Source organism: Chelonia mydas, chromosome 2 (genome assembly GCF_015237465.2).
Source record: "Chelonia mydas isolate rCheMyd1 chromosome 2, rCheMyd1.pri.v2, whole genome shotgun sequence".
NCBI lineage: Eukaryota > Metazoa > Chordata > Testudines > Cheloniidae > Chelonia > Chelonia mydas.
In genome coordinates, this window is record NC_057850.1 from 181,133,493 (window position 1) to 181,155,768 (window position 22,276).

At 40.0% G+C, this 22,276-nt stretch overlaps 1 protein-coding gene across 17 annotated transcripts in view; it reads left to right on the forward strand.

The window, feature by feature from the left end:
• The window catches only part of LOC102939317 (myosin VIIA and Rab interacting protein), a 418,560-nt gene that overhangs the window by 383,523 nt on the left and 12,761 nt on the right, over positions 1-22,276 (forward strand). For 11 of the 17 annotated variants that reach the window (XM_043540746.1, XM_043540753.1, XM_037890216.2 and 8 more), the window contains 2 exons: positions 1,270-1,509; positions 10,533-10,595. In XM_043540746.1, coding sequence (XP_043396681.1) covers positions 1,270-1,509; positions 10,533-10,595 — 303 coding nt within the window. The remainder of the gene's footprint in view (positions 1-1,269; positions 1,510-10,532; positions 10,596-22,276) is intronic. The other 6 variants (XM_043540752.1, XM_037890218.2, XM_043540751.1 and 3 more) reach the window with 1 other exon arrangement.

Sequence of the window (22,276 nt, forward strand, 5' to 3'; positions counted from 1 at the left end):
TGCGAACTGCTGTGCAATTGCTGTTTGTGGATGAGAATCTGCGTTCTTTGTATCCTCTCTCCCCAGACATTTAGATCATGACTGTGTTCTATTTCAAAGAATTCCTGACACTTAGACTATGTCTACACTTTGAGCTCGGGGTGTGAGTCCCAGCTCAAGAAGACATACTTGGGCTAGCTCTGATAGAACTAGTGCACTAAAAATAGAATGTAGCCTATTGGCATCACAAACCATGGGAGGGGCTAGCAACTGGAGTATGTTGGACGGGTACATACTTGGGGTAGCTAGCCCATTCACCACTCACGTATCCCATATACGTCAGTGGCTACATTTTATTTTTAGTGCACTAGCTGGATGAGAGCTAGCACAAATATGTCTTCTCACGCTGGGAATCACACCCCCAGCTCAAAGTGTAGATGGATCCTTAGTACTGGGGAATTGTGATCTAATATTTTTTTCTCATCCCTACTGGAAGAGATGAAAAGTTCCATTTTTTAAGTATAGCTTTCATTGCTTAGAAGTGTCTCCATTTTGAAAAACGTGGGCCAGACATCCTAGCAGAAGTACTTATGACTACATAAGGAGATGTCTCCTTTTTCCATTTTGTCTCCAGACTCAAGGCCTTATCCTAACAGGTGCTAAGCACCAAGACTGCCATTGTAGCTAACTGGGACTATGAGTGCTCTGCACCTTTCAGGATCAAACTCTAAGAAAAGATTGTGCATCTAAAGGTTGAACTTGTTTCCAATCATTCTTAAATAAGCAGTGTAGACCCATGGGTAAGTGCACCAGGCCAGGAGTCAGAGGACCTGGCTAGGAGACAGGACTTGAAGTCAGCCACTGAACATGTGACCTTGTGCAAGCCACTTCCCATCTCTGTCTTAGTTTCCTCATCTGTAAAATGACTCTGATGTATGGTTTCCTTTGTGCAATGTTTTGGTGAAAAGTGCTATATATGAGAGTATTTTATTATTTGCACAGAGGGAGCAAATTATTTATGGACCTGTTGCTTTTTTTCATGTAATATGGAAAAGAGAAGAAAAGAGAAATAATATCATCTTCCGAAAGTAAATATGCTGGTCATATTCTACAGAGAAGTAAAAATCTACCTGCCTAGAGATTTATACAGTGGTATTTGTCTAGATTTCCTGCAGAGTAAAGTGTATTTATATGTATTGTGAACTTAAATGTAGCCTTTGTCGAAACCCTGTCAATTTTCTTTTCTTTGCACTTTATTGGGATTTTTTGCTATTTTGATTTTCATCGTAGGTTTCTGAGGATGTATCGGAAGCTGATATAAGCAGTGAGGATCAACACCATAACGTCAAGACAGACCTTGTTGAGGAAAAGCTTAAATCTGAGTTATTTGAACTAGCTGCTAAAATGAGTGACAAGGAAACCTCTTCTGGTGAAGAGCAGGAGTCAGCGCTTAGAACCGAATCGGAGACCCAGAAGGAAAGTTTGTCCTCAGAAGAAAATGGCAAAAACATTCAGGAGGAGCTGAAGAAGGTAAGTGAAAGGAGAAGGGGGATAAAAGCTCAGAAACTAGAATCCATAACTGGGAGGTTAGAAAGTTACCCTATTTATAGTGGAACCAGGGATAGAGTATATAACGTTCACTGGGAATGGCAAAGAGTTTAAACACAGTCACTTGGTAAAAGTGAAGCCCAGTCCTGCAATCCTTGTGCAGTCAAAGTTCCCATTTCCATCAATGAGAGTTTTGCTTATAGAAAGCCTGCAAGATCAGGCCAAATGCATTTAATTTATGTTCAGTCCAATTCTCAGTTTGTGTAAATCAGTGTAGTTCCATTGACTCTAATGAAATTACACTGATGTGCCCCAGCAGAGGATCTAACCCTTTGTTTTTACCGGAACACATATCAGCATCCATTTTTTCACCTCTGCTCATTAAGTGGTCAATGAAAATCTTTTCAGCCTTTACCTGCTCTCCTTTATGCAGTATTGTTTAATTGGCACTGATGCCATAGGGTCTCTCGTTGCCTCTCTATCTGGGTAGGTTGTGTGTCTCTTTAATGCTTTCCAGACCTGTTATCATGTCTATTGAGTCTGTTTTCTATCTGATAATAAGATCCCATATACATCAAAATGTTATACAGAATCTGAAATGCAGTGTTCCTCCTGACAGAACGTGTTTGATCCATTGTTTGTATGAAGTGTGCCGAAATCCAGAACCTAGAAGGGTATTTACCACCTGCTTTTTTGTCTGTCTTTATTTGAATGTCTTTTCATGTGGTATTATACCCATGCACCTGAATACACCGGTGCTCTCTTTACCTTGTAATGTACTTCCCTCTATTTTGATGAAATCCAGCTTTTCAAACTTATAAACTGGGCTCCTGTAGCCGGAGTTCCTCATGAAGTGTGCATGTGGTTTAGCTGATGACCAAGATGATTGTATATGAGTGACACTTCCCGGGGTAGTGAGGCACCTCACTACTACCTGCACTTAGTGTGAGGAAGCCTTGTCTGTTCTTGCTGGGGGTCAGCTCTCCAATCCCAACAGCCACGGGCAACAAAAGCACTCCCCTGCTCTCTCTCTCTCTACTCCAGATTAGTGATAGGCACACTCCAGTCCTTGAGCCCTCTGAGCCATTCCTCTGAAGTAACCAGCCCCTGATCCACTAGACACAGAATTCACAGATCTGCTGCTTCCGAAGAAGAAGTATACATCATCTTACCAGTTTCCATTCAGTCCCATTTAACACACAGGACTTATGTACTTGAAAACAAGTAAAAGTTTATTTAACAAAGTACAGAGATTTGAGAAGTAGAAATAGGAAGTCAAAATATTTGAAACAAATGGTTACATGTAAAATAAAATCATAACATGTCTTCTACAGCCTAGACTTACTTAATAAGATATTGACTTGTCCGATGGAATTTAATTCACCCAACCTCTTTGCAGCGATTTCCAGCCATTTCCTCCTTTCATAATACAGAATGTACTGACACTTTGTCTCCTCAGTGAAAGAGAGATCCCCAGTGTATGCCACCAAAAAATCCGCAGTGTACACCACAAAAATCCATTGTCTTTACTGGCAAACGACACTCCTGCTCTGCTGTTTTTGTTTATTCCTGCAGATCTTTTCTTCTGTGAATTCACAATTTCTTCATTTAGGCTCAGTAATGTAATGGGCTTGAATTGTGAGACACGGAATACACACTGACCAGCCAGGGAGAAAAGTGTCCCCCTGCCTGACCTGTCTTAACGTATACACTTTAAGGACATAGTTCTCAGTATAGATATCTAATTCCTTAAATAGCCACCTATCCGTCCATTTTGCAATGATTATGATGATCAGTAAGATACTGGCTCTCACTAGATTACCTGCCACCCTTTGACAAACCGTTGCATGGATAGCAAACCTCGGGATCTCTGTAAACCCCTATGTGCTCCTTATGCCTGGCACCAGTTGGCACCAAGTGGTCCCTGGGTTACAGTGTGTGAGCAACATATTTAAGCTACAGTACCTTACAGCAAAAGTCAAGTGATGAAAAATGCTGATAGTCTAGGATAAGTTTGTAAGTTTGTAATGCAACATGGTTTTACAAAAGGTAGATCGTGCCAAACCAACCTGATCTCCTTCTTTGAGAAAGTAACAGATTTTTTAGATAAAGGAAACGCAGTGGATCTAATTTACTTAGATTTTAGTAAGGCGTTTGATACGGTGCCACATGGGGAATTATTAGCTAAATTGGATAAGATGGGCATCAATAGGAAAATTGAAAGGTGGATAGGGAATTGGTTAAAGGGGAGACTACAACGGGTCCTACTGAAAGGTGAACTGTCAAGTTGGAGGGAGGTTACCAGTGGAGTTCCTCAGGGATCGGTTTTGGGACCAATCTTATTTAATCTTTTTATTACTGACCTGGGCACAAAAAGTGGGAGTGTGCTAATAAAGTTTGCAGATGATACAAAGCTGGGAGGTATTGCTAATTTAGAGAAGGATAGGGATACCCTACAGGAGGACCTGGATGACCTTGTAAACTGGAGTAATAGGAATAGGATGAAATTTAATAGTGAGAAGTGTAAGGTCATGCATTTAGGGATTAATAACAAGAATTTTAGTTATAAGCTAGGGACGCATCAACTAGAAGTAACGGAGGAGGAAAAGGACCTTGGAGTATTGGTTGATCATAGGATGACTATGAGCTGCCAATGTGATATGGCTGTGAAAAAAGCTAATGTCGTCTTGGGATGCATCAGGAGAGGTATTTCCAGTAGGGATAAGGAGGTCTTAGTACCGTTATATAAGGCACTGGTGAGACCTCACCTGGAGTACTGTGTGCAGTTCTGGTCTCCCATGTTTAAGAAGGATGAATTCAAACTGGAACAGGTACAGAGAAGGGCTACTAGGATGATCCGAGGAATGGAAAACTTGTCTTATGAAAGGAGACTCAGGGAGCTTGGCTTGTTTAGCCTAACTAAAAGAAGGTTGAGGGGAGATATGATTGCTCTCTATAAATATATCAGAGGGATAAATACCAGAGAGGGAGAGGAATTATTTAAACTCAGTACCAATGTGGACACAAGAACAAATGGATATAAACTGGCCACTAGGAAATTTAGATTAGAAATTAGACGAAGGTTTCTAACCATCAGAGGAGTGAAGTTTTGGAATAGCCTTCCGAGGGAAGTAGTGGGGGCAAAAGATCTATCTTGCTTTAAGATTAAACTCGATAAGTTTATGGAGGAGATGGTATGATGGGATAACATGGCTTTGGTAATTAAATATTCATGGTAAATAGGCCCAATGGCCTGTGATGGGTTTTAGATGGGGTAAGATCCAAGTTACCCGGGAAAGAATTTTCTGTAGTATCTGGCTGATGAATCTTGCCCATATGCTCAGGGTTTAGCTGATCGCCATATTTGGGGTCGGGAAGGAATTTTCCTCCAGGGCAGATTGGAAGGCCCTGGAGGTTTTTCGCCTTCCTCTGTAGCATGGGGCACGGATCACTTGCTGGAGGATTCTCTGCTCCTTGAGGTCTTTAAACTACAATTTGAGGACTTCAATAGCACAGATATAGGTGTGAGGTTTTTTTGTGGGAGTGGTGGGTGAAATTCTGTGGCCTGCGTTGTGCAGGAGGTCAGACTAGATGATCATAATGGTCCCTTCTGACCTAAATATCTATGAATCTATGAAACTCAAATGATGCAGTGTATGGCCCACACCTGAGCTTCTGTTTCCCGTGAAATTCACCCAGCTTCTTCCTACTCAGGGTCTGACCGCTCAAAATGAGTGACAATTCCACATATATCTTTCATTTATTAGGAACTGTGTGTTCTGTGCTTCACAGCCCTTTACTTTATGGACCTTTTGAGAAGAAACTGAAGTTGTTTTAGAAACATGGGCATCATATAGTGAAGAAGGGGAACTAATGATTTGTAGGCTTTTATTTTTTAATTGGCTGTAGTTAACATAGTTACATTGCAAAAAGCAATTTTGTGACAATGAGAACCTCGGAATTATTCTTTGCTGTTTGTGCTCGAGACCTTAGCTCTGTAGTTTTGGGGGTGTACTTTCTTCTGTGAATAAGTTTATAGACCTCTAAAGCCACAGGAATGCCTGGTTTTCCTACTAACTTTAACCCTGAATAGATACCCTGGATTATTCATTATTATTATTTTGGCATTTTAAATTTTAAAAAAAATTGTTTAAAAAAAACTCCAAAGAATTTTATGATTTTCTGTAATGCTATCTTATCAGGAAGAGAGAAACTTTACAAATGAACAAAAAGTGAATGTCCAGCATCCCTGGCTAAGTGTTTTTTCTGCTTTTAAAAGAAAGTAAGGTCCTCCGGAGTTAGTCATCCAAGCCTGTTGTATATGTTCTTTTGTCTGTAATAAAGAAGTCAAGACTTCCCAACACTATTCACAGTCATGGCCTCAGAGGAATTTATGGCGGAACTTGCTAAAGCCTCACTATATAGAAAAATGTGAGCTGACTTCATTCCTATTCTTGGCGAGTATTTCATAGATGTTATTTAATCTCTCTTTCAACGGGCTATCTACTCAGTAAGGTGGCTGACCAACATGTTGCAATGAAATACTGAAACTGAGAAGATACGATACAAATTCAGTGGCCTCAGTAACCCCAAGATGAAAATTCTAAATTCATACAGCATATGTGATAGATAAATTGTATAACTGATACCTTAGTAGATGAAGATCCCCAATGGGAATAAACACAAAAAACAAGATTTTTAAAAATGCGAAAGAAATTCTGGTGCCTCAAATTTTAGGTATTCCAAATTGAGACACCTTAAAGGGGTCTGATTTTCAGAGGGTGAATGTTCAGCCCTGTCTGAAAATCAAGCTGTTTTTAAGGGGTCTGAAGTTGAGCCCCCAGAATAATTAGCCAGTTTTGAAAATCTTAACCTGAGATCCCAGATGTTAAAAGTGGGTGCCCCAATTTCGTATTCGGGTACTAAAAGTGGCACCTACTCTACGTGTCTAAAGCAGGTGATTGGGTGACTGATGGCTGGTTGCAGCTCCTGAATGTAGAATTGTGCACCTGATTTTAAGCATCCTTACTTGAAAATTGGGCTGTATGTGAGATATTTAATTTATGAAAGACAAGGCAGGTGGGGGATAGCTGTATATGCTAATGACATCCTCAATATTGCGAAACCTAAACATTCAGGCGCCAAAAAATTATGAGATTGGCTTAAAATCACAGGATTTTTAAAAAGAATAAATGTTGGGATTCTGTTTGTTTGCTTTCTGGTTTTTGAGCCTTTTGGGTTCATATTTTCAAGCTTTTTTCTGCAACCATGAGAGCTACCACCTTTTTTTAAAAAAAAACAAATAGAAGTTGGGAATCTCGCATAATCCCATGATTGCATGAGCTGATGCTTTAAGAAAAACACATTGGATCAAGAGACTGGCAATATAATTGTGAGAATTGGCAACACTGAGTCTTCAAGCTACTGAAATGTTGCTGTTGGCTTCAATGGATCTTGGTGAGTGCTCAGCACTTCAGAAACCAGGTCATTTACATTTGGATGTTTAAATATGGGTTTTAGGAGCCTAACTTTAGGACACAAGTTAAAAATGTTGGCCTTGAACATTTTACTTGATATATGTGGTATTCCTGAAGATTTATTCTCATACACAAACATTCTTAGAGCCCATTGCATAAATTCTGTTTTAATGAGACCCGACATGCATTTCTCTTTCTAATTAGTTTGTTGGGAAATTAACCTGGATTTACTCTTTATATCTTACTTCTTTCCTTCTTTATCTCTAAAAACTTAGGAAAATATTTCAATACCAAACAAACAAACAAAATATTGACACCATTTTGTGGAAGTCTTCATGATATGATGCTGGGAGTAACATTTGTGATAAGATGTGAATTTTAGCTCTCTTGTTTTGCATATTCATGAGTAGTAATATTCCAGGTTTATTATATGCCCTTGACAACAATTTCCTCAGCATCACGGTAGCCCTGAGATTTGGTATGTGCTCTGCCCCACTAATCAGAAGAGCTATATTTTACAGAGGCATGTCATATATTATAAAAAACAAACTTTCTTGGCCTGGTTACAGATCATCATTATATCATTAAAACCAAAAATTTTTTTAAAAAATTAAGTCATTTAAGTCTGTCTATTTTTTGTTTACTTCTTATATTTCTTTTTGCTTAGTCCTTAAAAATAGACTAACTAATTTCACTATTGCAGCCAGTTTAATTTTCCCTGCTTGTGCTTCAATGTTTGGATTGCAGTATAAAGCCTCAGTTGAGCAGTGTGCTTAAACTCTTGAAAAAGTCCATCCCTGTTCAGGAAAGCACATAAGCAAACGCTTATTAACTTCAAGCCTGAGCTTTGTCTTCTATCTTTTGGGCTGTGGTCATAAGTGCTTTCCTGAACAGACATGATTTCCTGAGTCGGAACCTGAAAGTTGATTTGCTTAAAAATAAATACTTCCCTAGACTGTGAGCTGCCTGGGACAGTGATTCTCTTTCTTCCCCACTCATTTGTACAGCACAAAGCACAGTGGATCTCTGTTTGGAGCCTCTATAGAGTCTCACAATATAACTAACAATCATAAAAATTCCTTTTTCATTAAAATATTCCTTTTTAAAATTCATGGAAACCTTTCTACTTATCTTAGATTTTATACATTTACAAAGCTTACATTCTGGGGCAAGTGTGACCTGCCAGTGTCCTCTTAATTCAGATTGTATGCATCAGGGATAGGTACCCACATGAAATAAAGAATATCTCTCTTATAGTGACTGATATGCAAACATGTCAATTTGCATTTTGAAAAACAGCATTACTTGATCCTCTACTATGAAGTGACCACTATGCCTATGAGATCCTACTTCCATGAACAACCAACATCATAAACAATTGTAGGAAAAATGCATTCAGATATTTTCGTAATGTGGCAAAAATCCTAGGGGACTACACCTGGGTTATTGTCCCTGTCCATCAGCAAGGAGAGGAGAAAATTAACCAATTCTCTAGAACGGGGAGAGAAGTTGGGATGATCCCTGGCTGGATAATTTAGTCGGTCCTGCTTTGAGCAGGGAGTTCAACTAGATGACCTCCTGAGGTCCCTTTCAACCCTGATATTCTATGATTCTGTGATAAGCCCTGACACCCCCAAAGGCTGTGGAAAGATGTCAGTCATAGAGGGAGGAGATGACAGCTGGAGTTCATTAAGGGAAGTTGTGAAAACAAAAGTGTGAGCCATGGATGTTGCAACCAGGGGAAAACTCATTCCCAGCCTGGACTTTGTCTGAAAAGGAGCTGCTGTTTCCAGGGTCCAGCTATGGCAAAGGACAGCCTTTATACTCATGAATGGGAGTAACCTGGTAACTACAGTCTCTTATAAAGAAAACATTAAGATACCCCAGTAAGACTCAGGACTTATCTGCACATGAAAGTTAACCTGGAATAAGATAGGATGTGAATTTAAAGTGGATTATCTATTCCTGATTAACTCTGTGTGTGGACACTCTTATTCCAGAAAAAGAGTACCTTATTCCAAATGAGCTTAATCCTTTTACAAAAGAATTAATAGAAAACTGCACTCTAAGTGCAGATATCCATGAGCTTTATAAATATCTGAATGACAGCTGCTCTACCTAAAACTGAGGGCTTGTCTACACGGAGAAATTCACCAGCATATATTCCAGAACGAGAGCATCAGCATAGGGAGTTATATCAGTATTGCAATAGCAATATAACTATATGGGTATAATTATGCCAGTAAATGTCCCTGTGTAGACAAGCCCTCAGAGATGTTTTTCTTATTAAATATTTTACACTTATGTGTGATACACACAGAATAATTCTTGCATTTTGGTACATCATGATTTATTATATTATTATTATTATATTAATAATTTAGACAATCTTATTTTATCCTAAAGCACTTCACAAATTGTATGCGTACAGCATCATCGATATGGAGCCATCTCGGAGGTGGAGAATGACAACCAACTCACGCACACCATACTGAACGACAGTGTGGGGTGAAATATTTTGGCTAAGGATGCCAGGGTAAACACCTAAAAGAAGAAAAAATTCAAAAGCGAATATTGATATTGGGTTCCCCCAATTTTGAATGCCCAAACTGAGACACCTCTTGGGTTTGACTGTTGAGGTGCTGAGCACTTGAGATGCTGAGCACTGACTTCATTTGGCGTTGTGGTTGTCCAGCACCTTTGAGAGTGAGATCCAAGTCATGTCAAATTGGATACCGAAAATCCACGGTCACTTCTGAACATTTATTCTGAAGTAATCCCCCACAGCACATTAGGAACATGAATCTTTATAGATTTCCCAATACAAAAGGTTCACCTTCTTCAGAAGGAAATTTAGAAGTCCTTTTACTCAGGTACTAGCACCGGCTACACATAAGAAATGTACCGCGTAATAAAAGAAAAAGTATAGAATTCCAGGAGACCTTGACTTACCAAAAAAAAAAATAGTCTTTGCATCTTGAATTTATTTCATCAGCCTCTGATAGAACTTGACAATGACATAAGAAAGTGAGATATTAACATTGTTGACACTGGACTCACACGCAGTATTTGTTGCATAGTTGATTGTTGCCAGAAGAAGCACAGAAATCTGTTTTCAGAGAGTTGTCATGTGGGTCCAAAAGCTATGAATGCACGTTTCTTGTTTCTCAACATTACTACAGAAGTCATCTTCCTGGAGCCACTTTCTTTAGTGATGATACAAATCATCATTTCATGTTTATTTCATATTATCAAAAATGTATCATGAGAATCCAGATATTTTGTAACATAGCTGTCTTTAATGAGCTATGCTACCCTGAATCTTGCAAACAAAAAGAAATAGACAGTGCTGTATTTCATATATTTTAGTTACACATGTAAAATATAATGGTTTATTGTATTTTATATTCCTTTGCATCTTATCACTTACCTTAATTCCATAGTTCTCTACAAGCAAGTTGTCTTAACCTGTTTAGGAATTAACATATCTTTTCTGCCTTTCTATTTAATTGCTGACCAACTACCTAGGAAAAAGAAAAGGCTTTTGATCTCCATTTAAAACTGCAGGTTTTATCCTCAGTATTACAGCAGGTGAGAGTGTTTTATTTTTTGTCCATGTTTTTCTTATTTAGTAAAAGGGATCTAAAAATGATATTGACAGTTTCCATATTTCCAGAGCAAATTTGTTCTCTTTACAAGTCAAGATAATTTTTCTGGCTATCAGCTGTGGAAAAATATAGATCTGAAGAATCAAGCTTGTTTGTCTGGCTCATGCCTTGTCACTGGTAGGAAAGAAAAGATGATGCAATCAGAACTTAGCAGACAATTTGTTGATGCTCCATGAAGCGGAAGAGTAGTCATCTTGCTCTTAGCTGTATCAGGAGGAAGAACTTGTTTTATCAGTAAAGTAAGAAGCAGCAGAGGGCAGATATGTACAGTAGGAACCTCAGAGTTACGAACACCTCGGGAATGGAGGTTGTTCATAACTCTGAAATGTTTGAAACTCTGAACAAAACAGTATTGTTCCTTCAAAAATTTACAACTTAACGTTCATTTAATAAAGCTTTGAAACTTTACTATGCAGAAGAAAAATGCTGTTTTAACCATCTTAATTTAAATGAAACAAGTACAGAAACAGTTTCCTTATTCTATCAAATCTTTTTTTTAAACTTTCCCTTTATTATTTTAGTTGTTTATGCCTGATTGTATACTTCTGGTCCCAAATGAGGTGTGTGGTTGACCGATGAGTTCGTAACTCTGGTGTTTGTAATTCTGAAGTTCTACTGTAGAGTAAAAAAATGTTGCCACTGTCATAAAGTCGTTTATTGGTGGGTTTTACCATAACTAAAATCTTTTTTTAAAAATCAGAAAAAAAGTAAATAGAAAAGATGAAGATTTAGATGAGGTGAAATACAGTCGTTTCTGACTACAACCACATTTAAAGGTCTCGCTCTCTCTCAATTTTTTACAATCAAGGCACTATGTAGGGAGCTTAATAATATACCTTCCCCACTTTTTGCTCCTAATGCCTTACCTTTATTCCCTCCAGCATGTGGGGTTGTTTCATGATCAGTGCTATTTGAATCTTGGCATATCTGAATTAGATAGTATAATTTTTCCATTTGCCAAACTTTACAGTGTTATGTGGTTTTTCACGGCTGCTACTGTGAAACCTGTCTTAATAAAACTTGATGATCTAAAATCACCGGCATATAATATATAGCTAAACAAACTAATTTCATTGTGTTCCACAAAATAGACATGAAGCAGAGATCCATTTTTTGAATGAAAGCTTGATCCTTAATGCAATAAAATTAACCCCTCAGCCTTCTCTTTTCATCCTGTTTTATACACTTATTTTGTTAATCCATATGAACTACCATTTTTCTGGCTTCCTTTAATAAAAATCACAGATGTTTCTTATCGTTTCATTCCATATATTCAATATTTATAATTTTGTGCTCATTTTTAGATAGCTATGTAATCTTGTCTGCCTTATATTTTATGAGATTTTAAAAATATTGTATTTACAATTTGGGGCAGAATATTTAATTTGGAGAAAATAACTTTCCTCCTTATTTTGTGGCAAGTTGATTTCCAGAAACAAAGTGTTAGAACTAATTAATAGTAACTTCAGTGTTTATATGGGGAAAGTGATTTAATTTCATTACAAAAAAATAATGTCTAATACAGAGAAGTATCAGCACAGTTCAAAAGGAAGACTAAAGTTTCTCTAACTTAACTGTATATTGGAGAATATCAGTGGAATAGAACATTATCAAAGATTATTCTGTCTTCTGCTGCTAAATGAGCGTTCAGCTTTCCTTGGGGAAGAAATTACTGATGCTAAAACAAAGCCAGAATTCTCACACTTTGGTGGTAGTGCATCCCTTTAACAGCACAGGCTACCGTGAGCACATTACACCTGTCCTCTGCACTCCACATTGGCTTCCCATAGAATATTCAGTCAAATTCAAGATTTCTGTGTTTCTCTTCATGGCACAAAATGATCTGGGCCCAGGATACCTAAAAGATCACCTGAAGCTCCAGATGAGGACTATGGTGAACAACTCTGTTCCTCAAACACAGTGGAGCTGTCCACCACAAAGGCAAAGCTCGTCTGTGCAGAAGATAGAGCTTTCTTGGGGATCTGGTCAGGCTGTGGAATGAGCTCCACACATCTTTGTGTAAAACCTGGCGTGAATCTTATTGCTCTCAGCAGGTGACTCAGGTATATGGAAAATAGATCCTGTCAAACTAACTTGATATCTTTTTTTGGTGAGATTACAAGTTTGGTTGATAAAGGCAGTAGTGTTGATGAAATGTACTTTGACTTGGTACCACACAACATTTTGATTAAAAAACTAGAATGATATAAAATTAACATGGCACATGTTAAATGGATTAAAAACGGGTAAACTGATAGGTCTCCAAATGTAATTGTAAATGCGGAATCATCATTGAGCAAGTGTGTTTCTAGTGGGGGCCTGCAAGAATTGGCCCTGTGCTGTTTTAACATTTTTCCAGTGATCTGGAAGAAACATAGAATCATAACAGATAAAGTTTACAGATGACTCAAAAATTGCAGGAATCGTAAATAATGAGGAGGACAGGTCACTGACAAGGAGCAATCTGGATTGCATGGTAAGCTGGGAACAAGCAAACAATATGTTTTAGTACAACTAAATGTAAATGTATACCTCTAAGAACAAGGAATGCAGGCCATACTTACGGGATGGAGGACTCTATCCTGGGAAGCAGTGACTCTGAAAAAGATTTGGGGGTCATGGTAGATAATCAGCTGAATATGAGCTGCCAGTGTGACTCCATGGCCAAAAGGGCAGGGGAATTTTGAGTATGAGCAGAGGTTATTTTATCTCTGTATTTGGCACTGGTGTGATCACTGCTGGAATATTGTGTCCAGTTCTGTTGCCCACAATTCAAGAAGGATGTTGATAAATTGGAGTGGGTTCAGAGAAGAGCCACAAGAATTATTAACGGATTAGAAAACCTGCCTTATAGTGATAGACTCCAGGAGCTCAATCTGTTTCGCTTAACAAAGAGAAGGCTATGGGGTGATTATCAGAGTGTATAAGTATCTACGTAGGGAACAAATATTTGCTAGTGGGCTCTTCGGTCTATCAGAGAACACTATAATGTGATCCAATGTCTGGAATTTGAAGGTAGAAAAATTCAGACAGGAAATAAGGGTAAAGGTAAGTGCAATTAACCATTAGAATCAGTGGTGGATTATCATTCAAAATCAAGATTGGATGTTTTTCAAAAGATCTGTTCTAGGAATTATTTTGAGGAAGTACTGTGGCCTGTGTTATATATAAGGTCTAACTAGATGATCACTCTGGTCCCTTCTGGCTTTGGAATTTATGACCCCATGTAACTCTAGTGTCCTTATGACCAAGATGAAGTCGCACTCCTGCATGTGCCTCTTTTTGGCTGGAGCTGCTAGCAGAGTGAACAGAGAAACTCCCTTTTACCCCAGAAGCACCTGTTCCAAACCCCCGGGAGTAAGCACGTCGGATCAGTACAATGAATATAGGAAAGGGAAATATGAACAGGGAAAGAAGATAGGGGGAGCAATAAAACAGGGTTGCATCCAACACAAGGACCCACGTTCCCGGTGGTGCCACAATATACAAGGGTAGATGCCAAGCAATGCGTCTAGACCCAGAGTTCCGGAGTCCTGGGCAGAGTTCCAATCTGGCAGTGAGTCTTGGGTGCTCGTGGTCATCTTCAGCGCCAGTAAACTTTCCCCAACTAACCCCCCCGGTGCCCTCTTCTGCCACTTGCTGCAAAACTACACAGAGAGACAGCCTCTTCACTCAACCTCCCGCCATATTCCCATTGCAAAGCTACAACCTTCCTCCATATTCCCATTGCAAAGTCACGAGCCTCGGTACTCATCCATACAGCTCTGGGTGACAGCGCGACTGGATCTGGCTCCACTTTGTCCTTCTCTGGTGATTCCTCCCTGGCCCGGTGCTCTTCCTGGCTCCTGTCCTGGGATGTCCCTGGTTGGCCGCTCTGTCCCTCCCCTGCTTTGTGCTAGTTCTCAGCTACTTCCCTATGTGAGGGCCTGCTCCCTGTAGGCCCTTTTGTCTGGAACTTCAGACACACACATCCTGTTGCTCTCCCTTTCCCTACTCTCTTCCCCCTGGAAAAAACAGCACTTCCCCTACCTCAGGACAAGGTATTAAAGGGGCCATGCTCTCTAAATCCCAAGGAGATTACACACCCTATGAAATAATTTTTGGAGAAGGAAAAGTTTTAAGACAACAGATATTCATCAAAGAACAGCCACACTGCAGAGAGCGTGATGAAGCAACTCGAGAATGAAGCTGGTAATGTTTGCGCTAACAGTGATGAAGAATCTGATCAATACTGTCAGGGCCATTAGTGATGGAAACTTTCTTTCTTTGTCCCTTTCTTGAGCATAATGTTGATGTGAAATTTCCTCAGTTGTATCGCAAATCACAGCGGTGATGTTGGTTGAAGGAGAGATGTTTGTATTGTAGGCTGAAGATTGTGCCCTCACCTCTGACAATGACAGTATGGTAGCAAAGTGAACAAATACTAGCAGCTGGGTCAAAATATAAGGAAAACAAGGGCAAAAGATTAGTGCAAAAAATGCACAGCACTTTAAGAGCCACCAATCATAATGTACATAAGTACATGGAGATGTCCTGAATGTATGTAAGTTCTGGACGAGAAAACCTGACACAGCTGGTACACAGCTGCAACATAAGTGAGGATTTGCGTGCTTGCTGGCTCACAGCTGTCTGGATCGTGGCACCATTTTGGTTTTGTCCTAATTTTTTGTCCTAATGATACATTTGTGGTGGTACTGCTGGTTTGTTTCCATTATTTATTAGCTTTTACCCAGGAAGCCAATGCTGTGCTACAGAATTTCACAGTGTGGCACTTCTGAAAAGAAAGGTCAAGATAGTATGTTTTGAAAGCATTCTAACTGTCCCATAGTTGCGGGAGGGAGAGGAGAGAAAGCAAAGGGAAAGCCTCTTCCAACGTAAACTGTCTTGTAAATTGGAAGCAATCCACAGTGCAGGGGGGAGAGGGGATAGAAAAAGGGGAGGCGATATAATCTGGAGAATTGTTCACTGTAGATGAGGCAAGACTGACAATGTCTTCTTGAGGCAGGACTGACAATGATGTCCCATCTTCTCTGCTGTCATATCCTAGTGAGGAGCAGTTTACTGATGATTATGATGGTAGCTCTATAGAGGAGACAGCAACAAATGTGAAAGATCGCCACATAGATCTTTGACACTAGCCAAACAGACTGAAACCTGAAACAGCATGGAACTTTGTGACAGATGAAAGCTGAGCGAACTCATTGGCTAGACACAAATTGGAAGCTCCAGGCAATAATTTTCATCCCCCTCTGGGGTTTTAAAAATCTGGCTTGCTATAGAGTTTGCAAACTGCGGTTACTGAGGTCAGGAAAATTGAGCTTCCTTTCCACAGACCCAGGAGTCATGTGGTAAATGACCAAAGTTGTAATGACAGCTTTAGAGCTGCCATTGGTGACTTCTGTATGATGAGAGAAGAGCTGTTACAGACCTTGAGGATGGAGAAAGCAAGGCAAAAATCAGACAAAAATGAAGAAAAAAAAAAAAGAAGAAAAGGAGGATCCTGAAACCCAAGGATTGAAAGAGGAGAAATCCCAAGTTTTAAAAAAAGAGCAGCAAAAAGGCCCCAAGTCTAAAATGACTAGTAGAAAGTGAAAGAGAAGAAAGGGGAAAAGGACAAGCCTAAAGTCAAACAACAGGAAAAGGCCAAGTCTAAAACCAAGGAAAAGAAAACATGAAGAGCCAGAGAAGAAAGAATCTCAGAGTATTACTAGAAAGTCAAATGACTTTGGGGTAGAATAATCCTCTCGCCAGGCTCAGAGGTTCAGGGAGTCTAATTTGTCCTTTAGTTAAAGCATAGGCGCCGACTCCGTGCGTGCTCCGGGGCTGGAGCACGCACGGAAAAAAAACAGCGGGTGCTCAGCATCCACCGGTAGCCCCCCTATCAGCTCCTCTCCCTCCCTCCCCGGGCCTCCCACCTGCGGCAATCAGCTGTTCAGCGGCATGCGGGAGGAGTGGGGGCAGGGAGGGGGCGGGAAGGGGCAGGGACGGGAAGAGGCAGAGCAGGGGCAGGAAGAGGCAGTGTTTGGTTGGGGGAAGGAACGGAGTGGGGCCAGGGCCTGGGGCAGAGCAGGGGGTCGAGCACCACCCAGGAACTGGTGAAGTCGGCGCCTCTGAGTTCAAGATTATAGTTAGACCACATTTTCTTTTTGATATTAACATGTATTAGAAGTGGTAAAGTTCAGGAAGGGTGCTTCTGAAGCTCAGAGTTGAGATTTGCTGGAAATTTGCTGAGATTTACTTGAAGGGCTAATACTGTAAGTCACATTACACCCAGAAGTAGTGTTGTCTATCGGTGTCACTCCTGGGTTATTTCTAATAAAGCACTTCTCTTGTAGCGGCATGTGCTCCCTGATGTCCCTAGCTCCTGCCTCTACTATGTGACAATTTCCCACCCCATAGTACACATTTTGTGAATAAAGTGAGACACCATCTAACTGGAGCAAACCTTTAGAATAAAACAAAGCACAGTACAGGAGAAAGAAAAAAATAATGAAAACTTAACAAGAGCTACCTACTCTATTGAAAAATTGTATTTAATATACAGGGAGCCTTTTTTGTGTCTGTTGTTGCAAATTGAAAGAAGGATGAAAAATGGCCTAAGATTTAGATGCTGATTCTTTTGTTTTCTTTATATATATATATATATATATATATATATATATATATATATATATATATATATATATATATATAGTATTATATCATTAGATTTAAAACTCCTCATCAATGAACATTGATCCAGAGCTCTGAGTGCCCTTGATATACATTTAAAAATACAATAAAGAGTTGCAATATTGTAAAATACATTACATTAATTACAGCAAAAGAATATTCAAGGCCTGTAATTTTCCCCCCTGCTTCCATTGTCTTAAATTATCTCAAACTCACTGTAGCAGATCCTGATTTCAAGTACATATGTTAAATTTCAGAGTAATTCCATTGAACACCGTTGAAATCAGTGGTGTTACTCCAGATTTATACCAGTATAGCTGAGATCAGAATCTGGCCCAGTGCTTCCAAAGCACGGTCGTGTTTAGTTGTTCTGCGCTAGATATTTGTAATACAGATTTCCTACGCGTCTGGCTCATCCATATTAGTTATTTGACTATGAGACAAGGCAGATGTGAGAGACTTTATCATGGTGTGATGGCTGTCTTTTTGAATCACCTGTAGGAGGTAATGATGACCCTTCTTCCAGTGGCACGCTGAATGAGGCATATAACAAACGTCAGCCAAGAGAGCATTTTATCACTTTGAAATGTCCACCTACAAACATGCCTTTGCTGGGTATGTGTCTATGAATTTTAGGAGATTGTTATTGTGTCCCATAGCTTTTAAATATTTTTTTTACAAAGGAAACTAATCTCATAGATACCCCTAAAATATTCACTCTTAGTATAGACATAGGTGATTGCAGTCCAGATTCTCTGCTGGCGTAAATCAGTGTAGCTCCATTGAGGATCTGGCCCAGTGTGTCCAGGGATCATGCAGTGTTTGAGGATTCTGTGTACTGCTCAGACATCTTTCTCTTCCTTAGTAAAATCCTCAGCCAAGTGTAAATATAATGTTATAAACAATAGCCTTTCTTGTCATGATGTTAGTGAACAGTCTGTTATCACATTAGTGCATAGAAATCCCCAGATCAGGATTGAGTCGAGATTGATAGGCACTTTACAAACTTTATGAAGATATGGTCCCAGCCCCTAGAAGCTTACAATCTATGAAGGCATGATCCAAACCCAACGAAGCCCATGTAAAGACACTCCTTGACTTCAGTGGCCTTTGGATCAGACTTTATGAGATCAGCAGTGTCAGGCCTTGGTCCTGTAAAAACTCATATGAATGTGCTTTCTTTTACATACATTACTACTACTATTGATTTCAGTGAGACTATTCACATGTTTTTAAGTGTCGCACATGCTCAAATGTTTGCAGGATCAAGGCCTTCATCAAGCAGCTGCTGCTCCTGTCAGCTTCCTTAATAATCAGGATATTTGTTCTGTGTCCAAAGGGAAGTACTGCAATTTTAAGGAGGATACTCTGTACTTTTCATATATAAAAAAAGAGATTGAATCCCTGCTTCAAGTGCAAACTTTAACGCAACCTTAATGATGGAACTTTGAATGATTTTTCCGTAATACACTGTCCTGCTAGCTTGAGAATAATATTGCCATTACACAGCCCATGAATGGAACTCCCATTGACATCGCTGTTTCTTCTGCTGGTTGAGGACAGTAAGTGGCCCTCACTGCTGATAGCATCATTCTGTGAGCTGTAATTGTATGATTAGTTTTTCTTTCTTGTAGATATGGTTCCATCAAAATTGATAGGATATCTGCACCATTAATTAAAATAGGACTTTGCCCTCCCTACTCCCTCTTGCTTTGACTTCCTCTCATACAGAGATGTTTTAAAGAGAGTGATAGATAGAGTTATTAGCATCCAGGATCAGCAATCCCAGGCAGGTAGATCTCAAGAGAGGTGAGGGACCCTGAATCCCTTGTCTGTTTATCTCTGGATCTCAGGGGTGTCTCTTCCCTTGTTAATATTTTGGTGGGGGACGGATACTCGTGTGTGACTTGACCCTCATTAACATGAGATTTAGAGTTGCCTTCCACTCTTCCCAGCTACAGTCCCTTCCAGCTCCAGGGAGCCCTGCAGGGTTTCAAGGCTGCCTCCTGATGCCCATCTCCTGCAGCTGCCCGGAGAAAGCCCCAGAAACTCCTATTCATACATAACAGCAGGACAAAAAACTAGGAATAAAAAGTCATGACCATTTTCACAAAAGAATTTTTGGGGCATTCGCCCGTCCCTTCCCAACCCCGATTTTGGAAACTTGAAATTTTGAAACTGGAATCATTTTGACCAGCTGTGTAGATGCTCCCAAAAAATGGAGGAAAAATGTGATCAAGCAGGGAGCATTTCCAGTTTGGGCCTAAGAGCTCGCAGGGGACCCTAAACTCCCTAAAATTTAGCTGTGGTGTCTCTGTTTGGCAATTACTAAACCTTACCGTCAATTTTCTTCAAAATGCAAGCCAGGAGAAAGGTGAGTTGTAAATGCCCTTCACTGGGACATTTTCCAGACGTTTAGACTCTGAATTTAATGATTGTTTTTGAAAACTTTTAGAGACTGTAATAATCAGAAATATTTAAATTGAAAGGGAAACCGATTTTTGTTTACATGTAATCATTTCTTTGGAACCAAACACTGCAGCTTTCTTATTTGACAGGAGTAGATTCTCCAGGAGCTCCGAAAGGAAAAAACAGGAAGTCACAGAATCTATTACTCCTGTGTCCATCTACTGTATTCTCAGGATACGTTCACAGACTCTGTCACACAGCCTAGACATTCAGAACTACTTTCAAGCCAGTTTCCAGGATTTGTTGCTGCTTTGGATATACCGATTTTGGGTCAAATCTACAATTTTAAAAAGCAGCAGAGCTACAGCTGCCAGTAAAAACTTTCCTCAGAAGTCTAGAAAATCCTAAAATGATTCTCTCTTTCCTTTAACTTTTTTTGGGGTCAGTAATGTACTGAACAAATCGTGATTTCTTAGGGCCTGTCTTGGATACTCTTATTGTTACACTAATAAAAACGATACCAGCAGGATCTTGTAAGAGGGACAAGGCAAATTGCTGTGTTTATTGTAAATACAACAAAATATTCCTATATGCAATTTCTATATAGATCCATTCACACACACAGACATTCACACACAGGTTCTGCAAAAAGGTTGTTATAATTACCAGCCTAGACGTTGCTCGTGCCCAGTCACTGGCCAGGTGGCCTGGACACGAAAATGGAGCCGAGACATTGTCAGATGCGCATCCGATGCTCCTGGAGGGTGGTCGTAGAACCAGACTCAAAGAACACAGTCCCTGGACCCAATTTTTATAGGTCTCTGGTTCAGTACAAGTCTATGGAAGTTGCTTCATCATGCTGAATTTACAATTGAGATGACCATCAATCAGCTCAATCAGCAGTTGGTACATCCATGACAGCTCCGTGATGGCTAGGTGTTATCTTCTTGTTTTTCCTTGATGCGTTTTGGGTGGATTCCAGTTCGCCCTCTGGGGGTCATCCAGTTATCTCCGCTTTGAATATTCTTCGGCCCATCGATACCAAGGTTGAAATTCTTAGGATTAGGCTGGCACCATTTACTAACCAATTATTTCCCTGCTTCAGGCTCTCAATTCCATGCACTCATCATTCATTCTTTTACTTAACAACACAATCTATGACTCTTGATTCATTTAACAAGTTTTATCCCACTATCTATTTTTCCCTCTTTGGATACCAAGATTTACATAGGCATGACAAGGGGCCCCCGTGGGGGAAGAGCATCAGGGTGTTGTTTTAAAGAACAGCATTGTTTCCTCAAAGTTCTTATCACTTTCCAGCACAGACTCTTTGTCCTGTACCAGCCTGAAATAATTAGCACTTTGGCCTTGCATTTGGTACAGAGTGAAATTCAACAGCATGGAACTGATGTTCATACCTTTTTACAATACCTATATACTCTTTTGTCTATCTTTATTTCTACTACTACATAATTATAATTCTATCGTACTTATATAACTTTGAGGGCGACCCAACATTATTCCACAATAAGAGTGCCTTTTTCCAATTTAGCCTAATACACTTTGGAAACAGATTAAGGTAAATGAGAAAAAGGCACTTTTATTATAATTATGTAATAGTGTCATAGGCGCCAAATCCATGGGTGCTCTGGAAATGGAGCACCCATGGGGAAAAAATGGTGGGTACTCAGCACCCACTGGCAGCCCCCTTAACAGCTCCCCCCCACTCTCCCCAGTGCCTCCTGCCCATCAGCGGGCCCCGCCGATCAGCGCCTCCCCTTCCCTTCCCGCATCTCCCGCCTGCCGCAATCAGCTGTTTCACAGCATGCAGGGAGACTGGGAGGGAGGGGGAAGGAGCGAGGATGTGCGCGCTCGGGGAAGGGGTGGAACTGGGGGGGAAGGGGTGGAACTGGGCGGGAAGAGGCAGGCTGGGGTGTTGGGTGGAGTTGCGGGCAGGGCCTGGGGCAGAGCTGGGGGTCAAGCACCCCCTGGGACTTCGGAAAGTCAGCGCCTGTTAATAATGGCCACAGAGGGAGCTAGTCCAGAAGAGCTATTGCAGAATAGCTGTTCTGGTCACTATCTCCCCATGTAGACATGCTCTCAGAAACTTAGACTGAAAAACTCTAAAGAGATGGAATTTTGTAAATGATCCTTAATAGCAGTAAGTGCTACAGATTTCATGAAGAAATAAACACTGAATTCAGATCTTCAATTCCTTGGAACATATGTCAAAGCTGTATACTTTGACGAAAATTCAAGACATGTATCCAGAATACCTTTTTGTCTTAATTGATAGGATAGAACAAGAAAAGGTGCTTGTGAAGGCAAATAATGAAAGCAAAGTAACATTGATTTCCTCCTCCCTCCTATATTATTATTGATCTATTTTAACCTAATTGGCACTTCCAAAAATAAATGGAAAAAACACTAGAATCTTAAGAGAGGTAAGTAACTCTTTGTGATTCAAGTATTTCCGCTCTGTACAGAGAGTCCTTTATCCTGCTTGTTAATGACTCTCTCTCT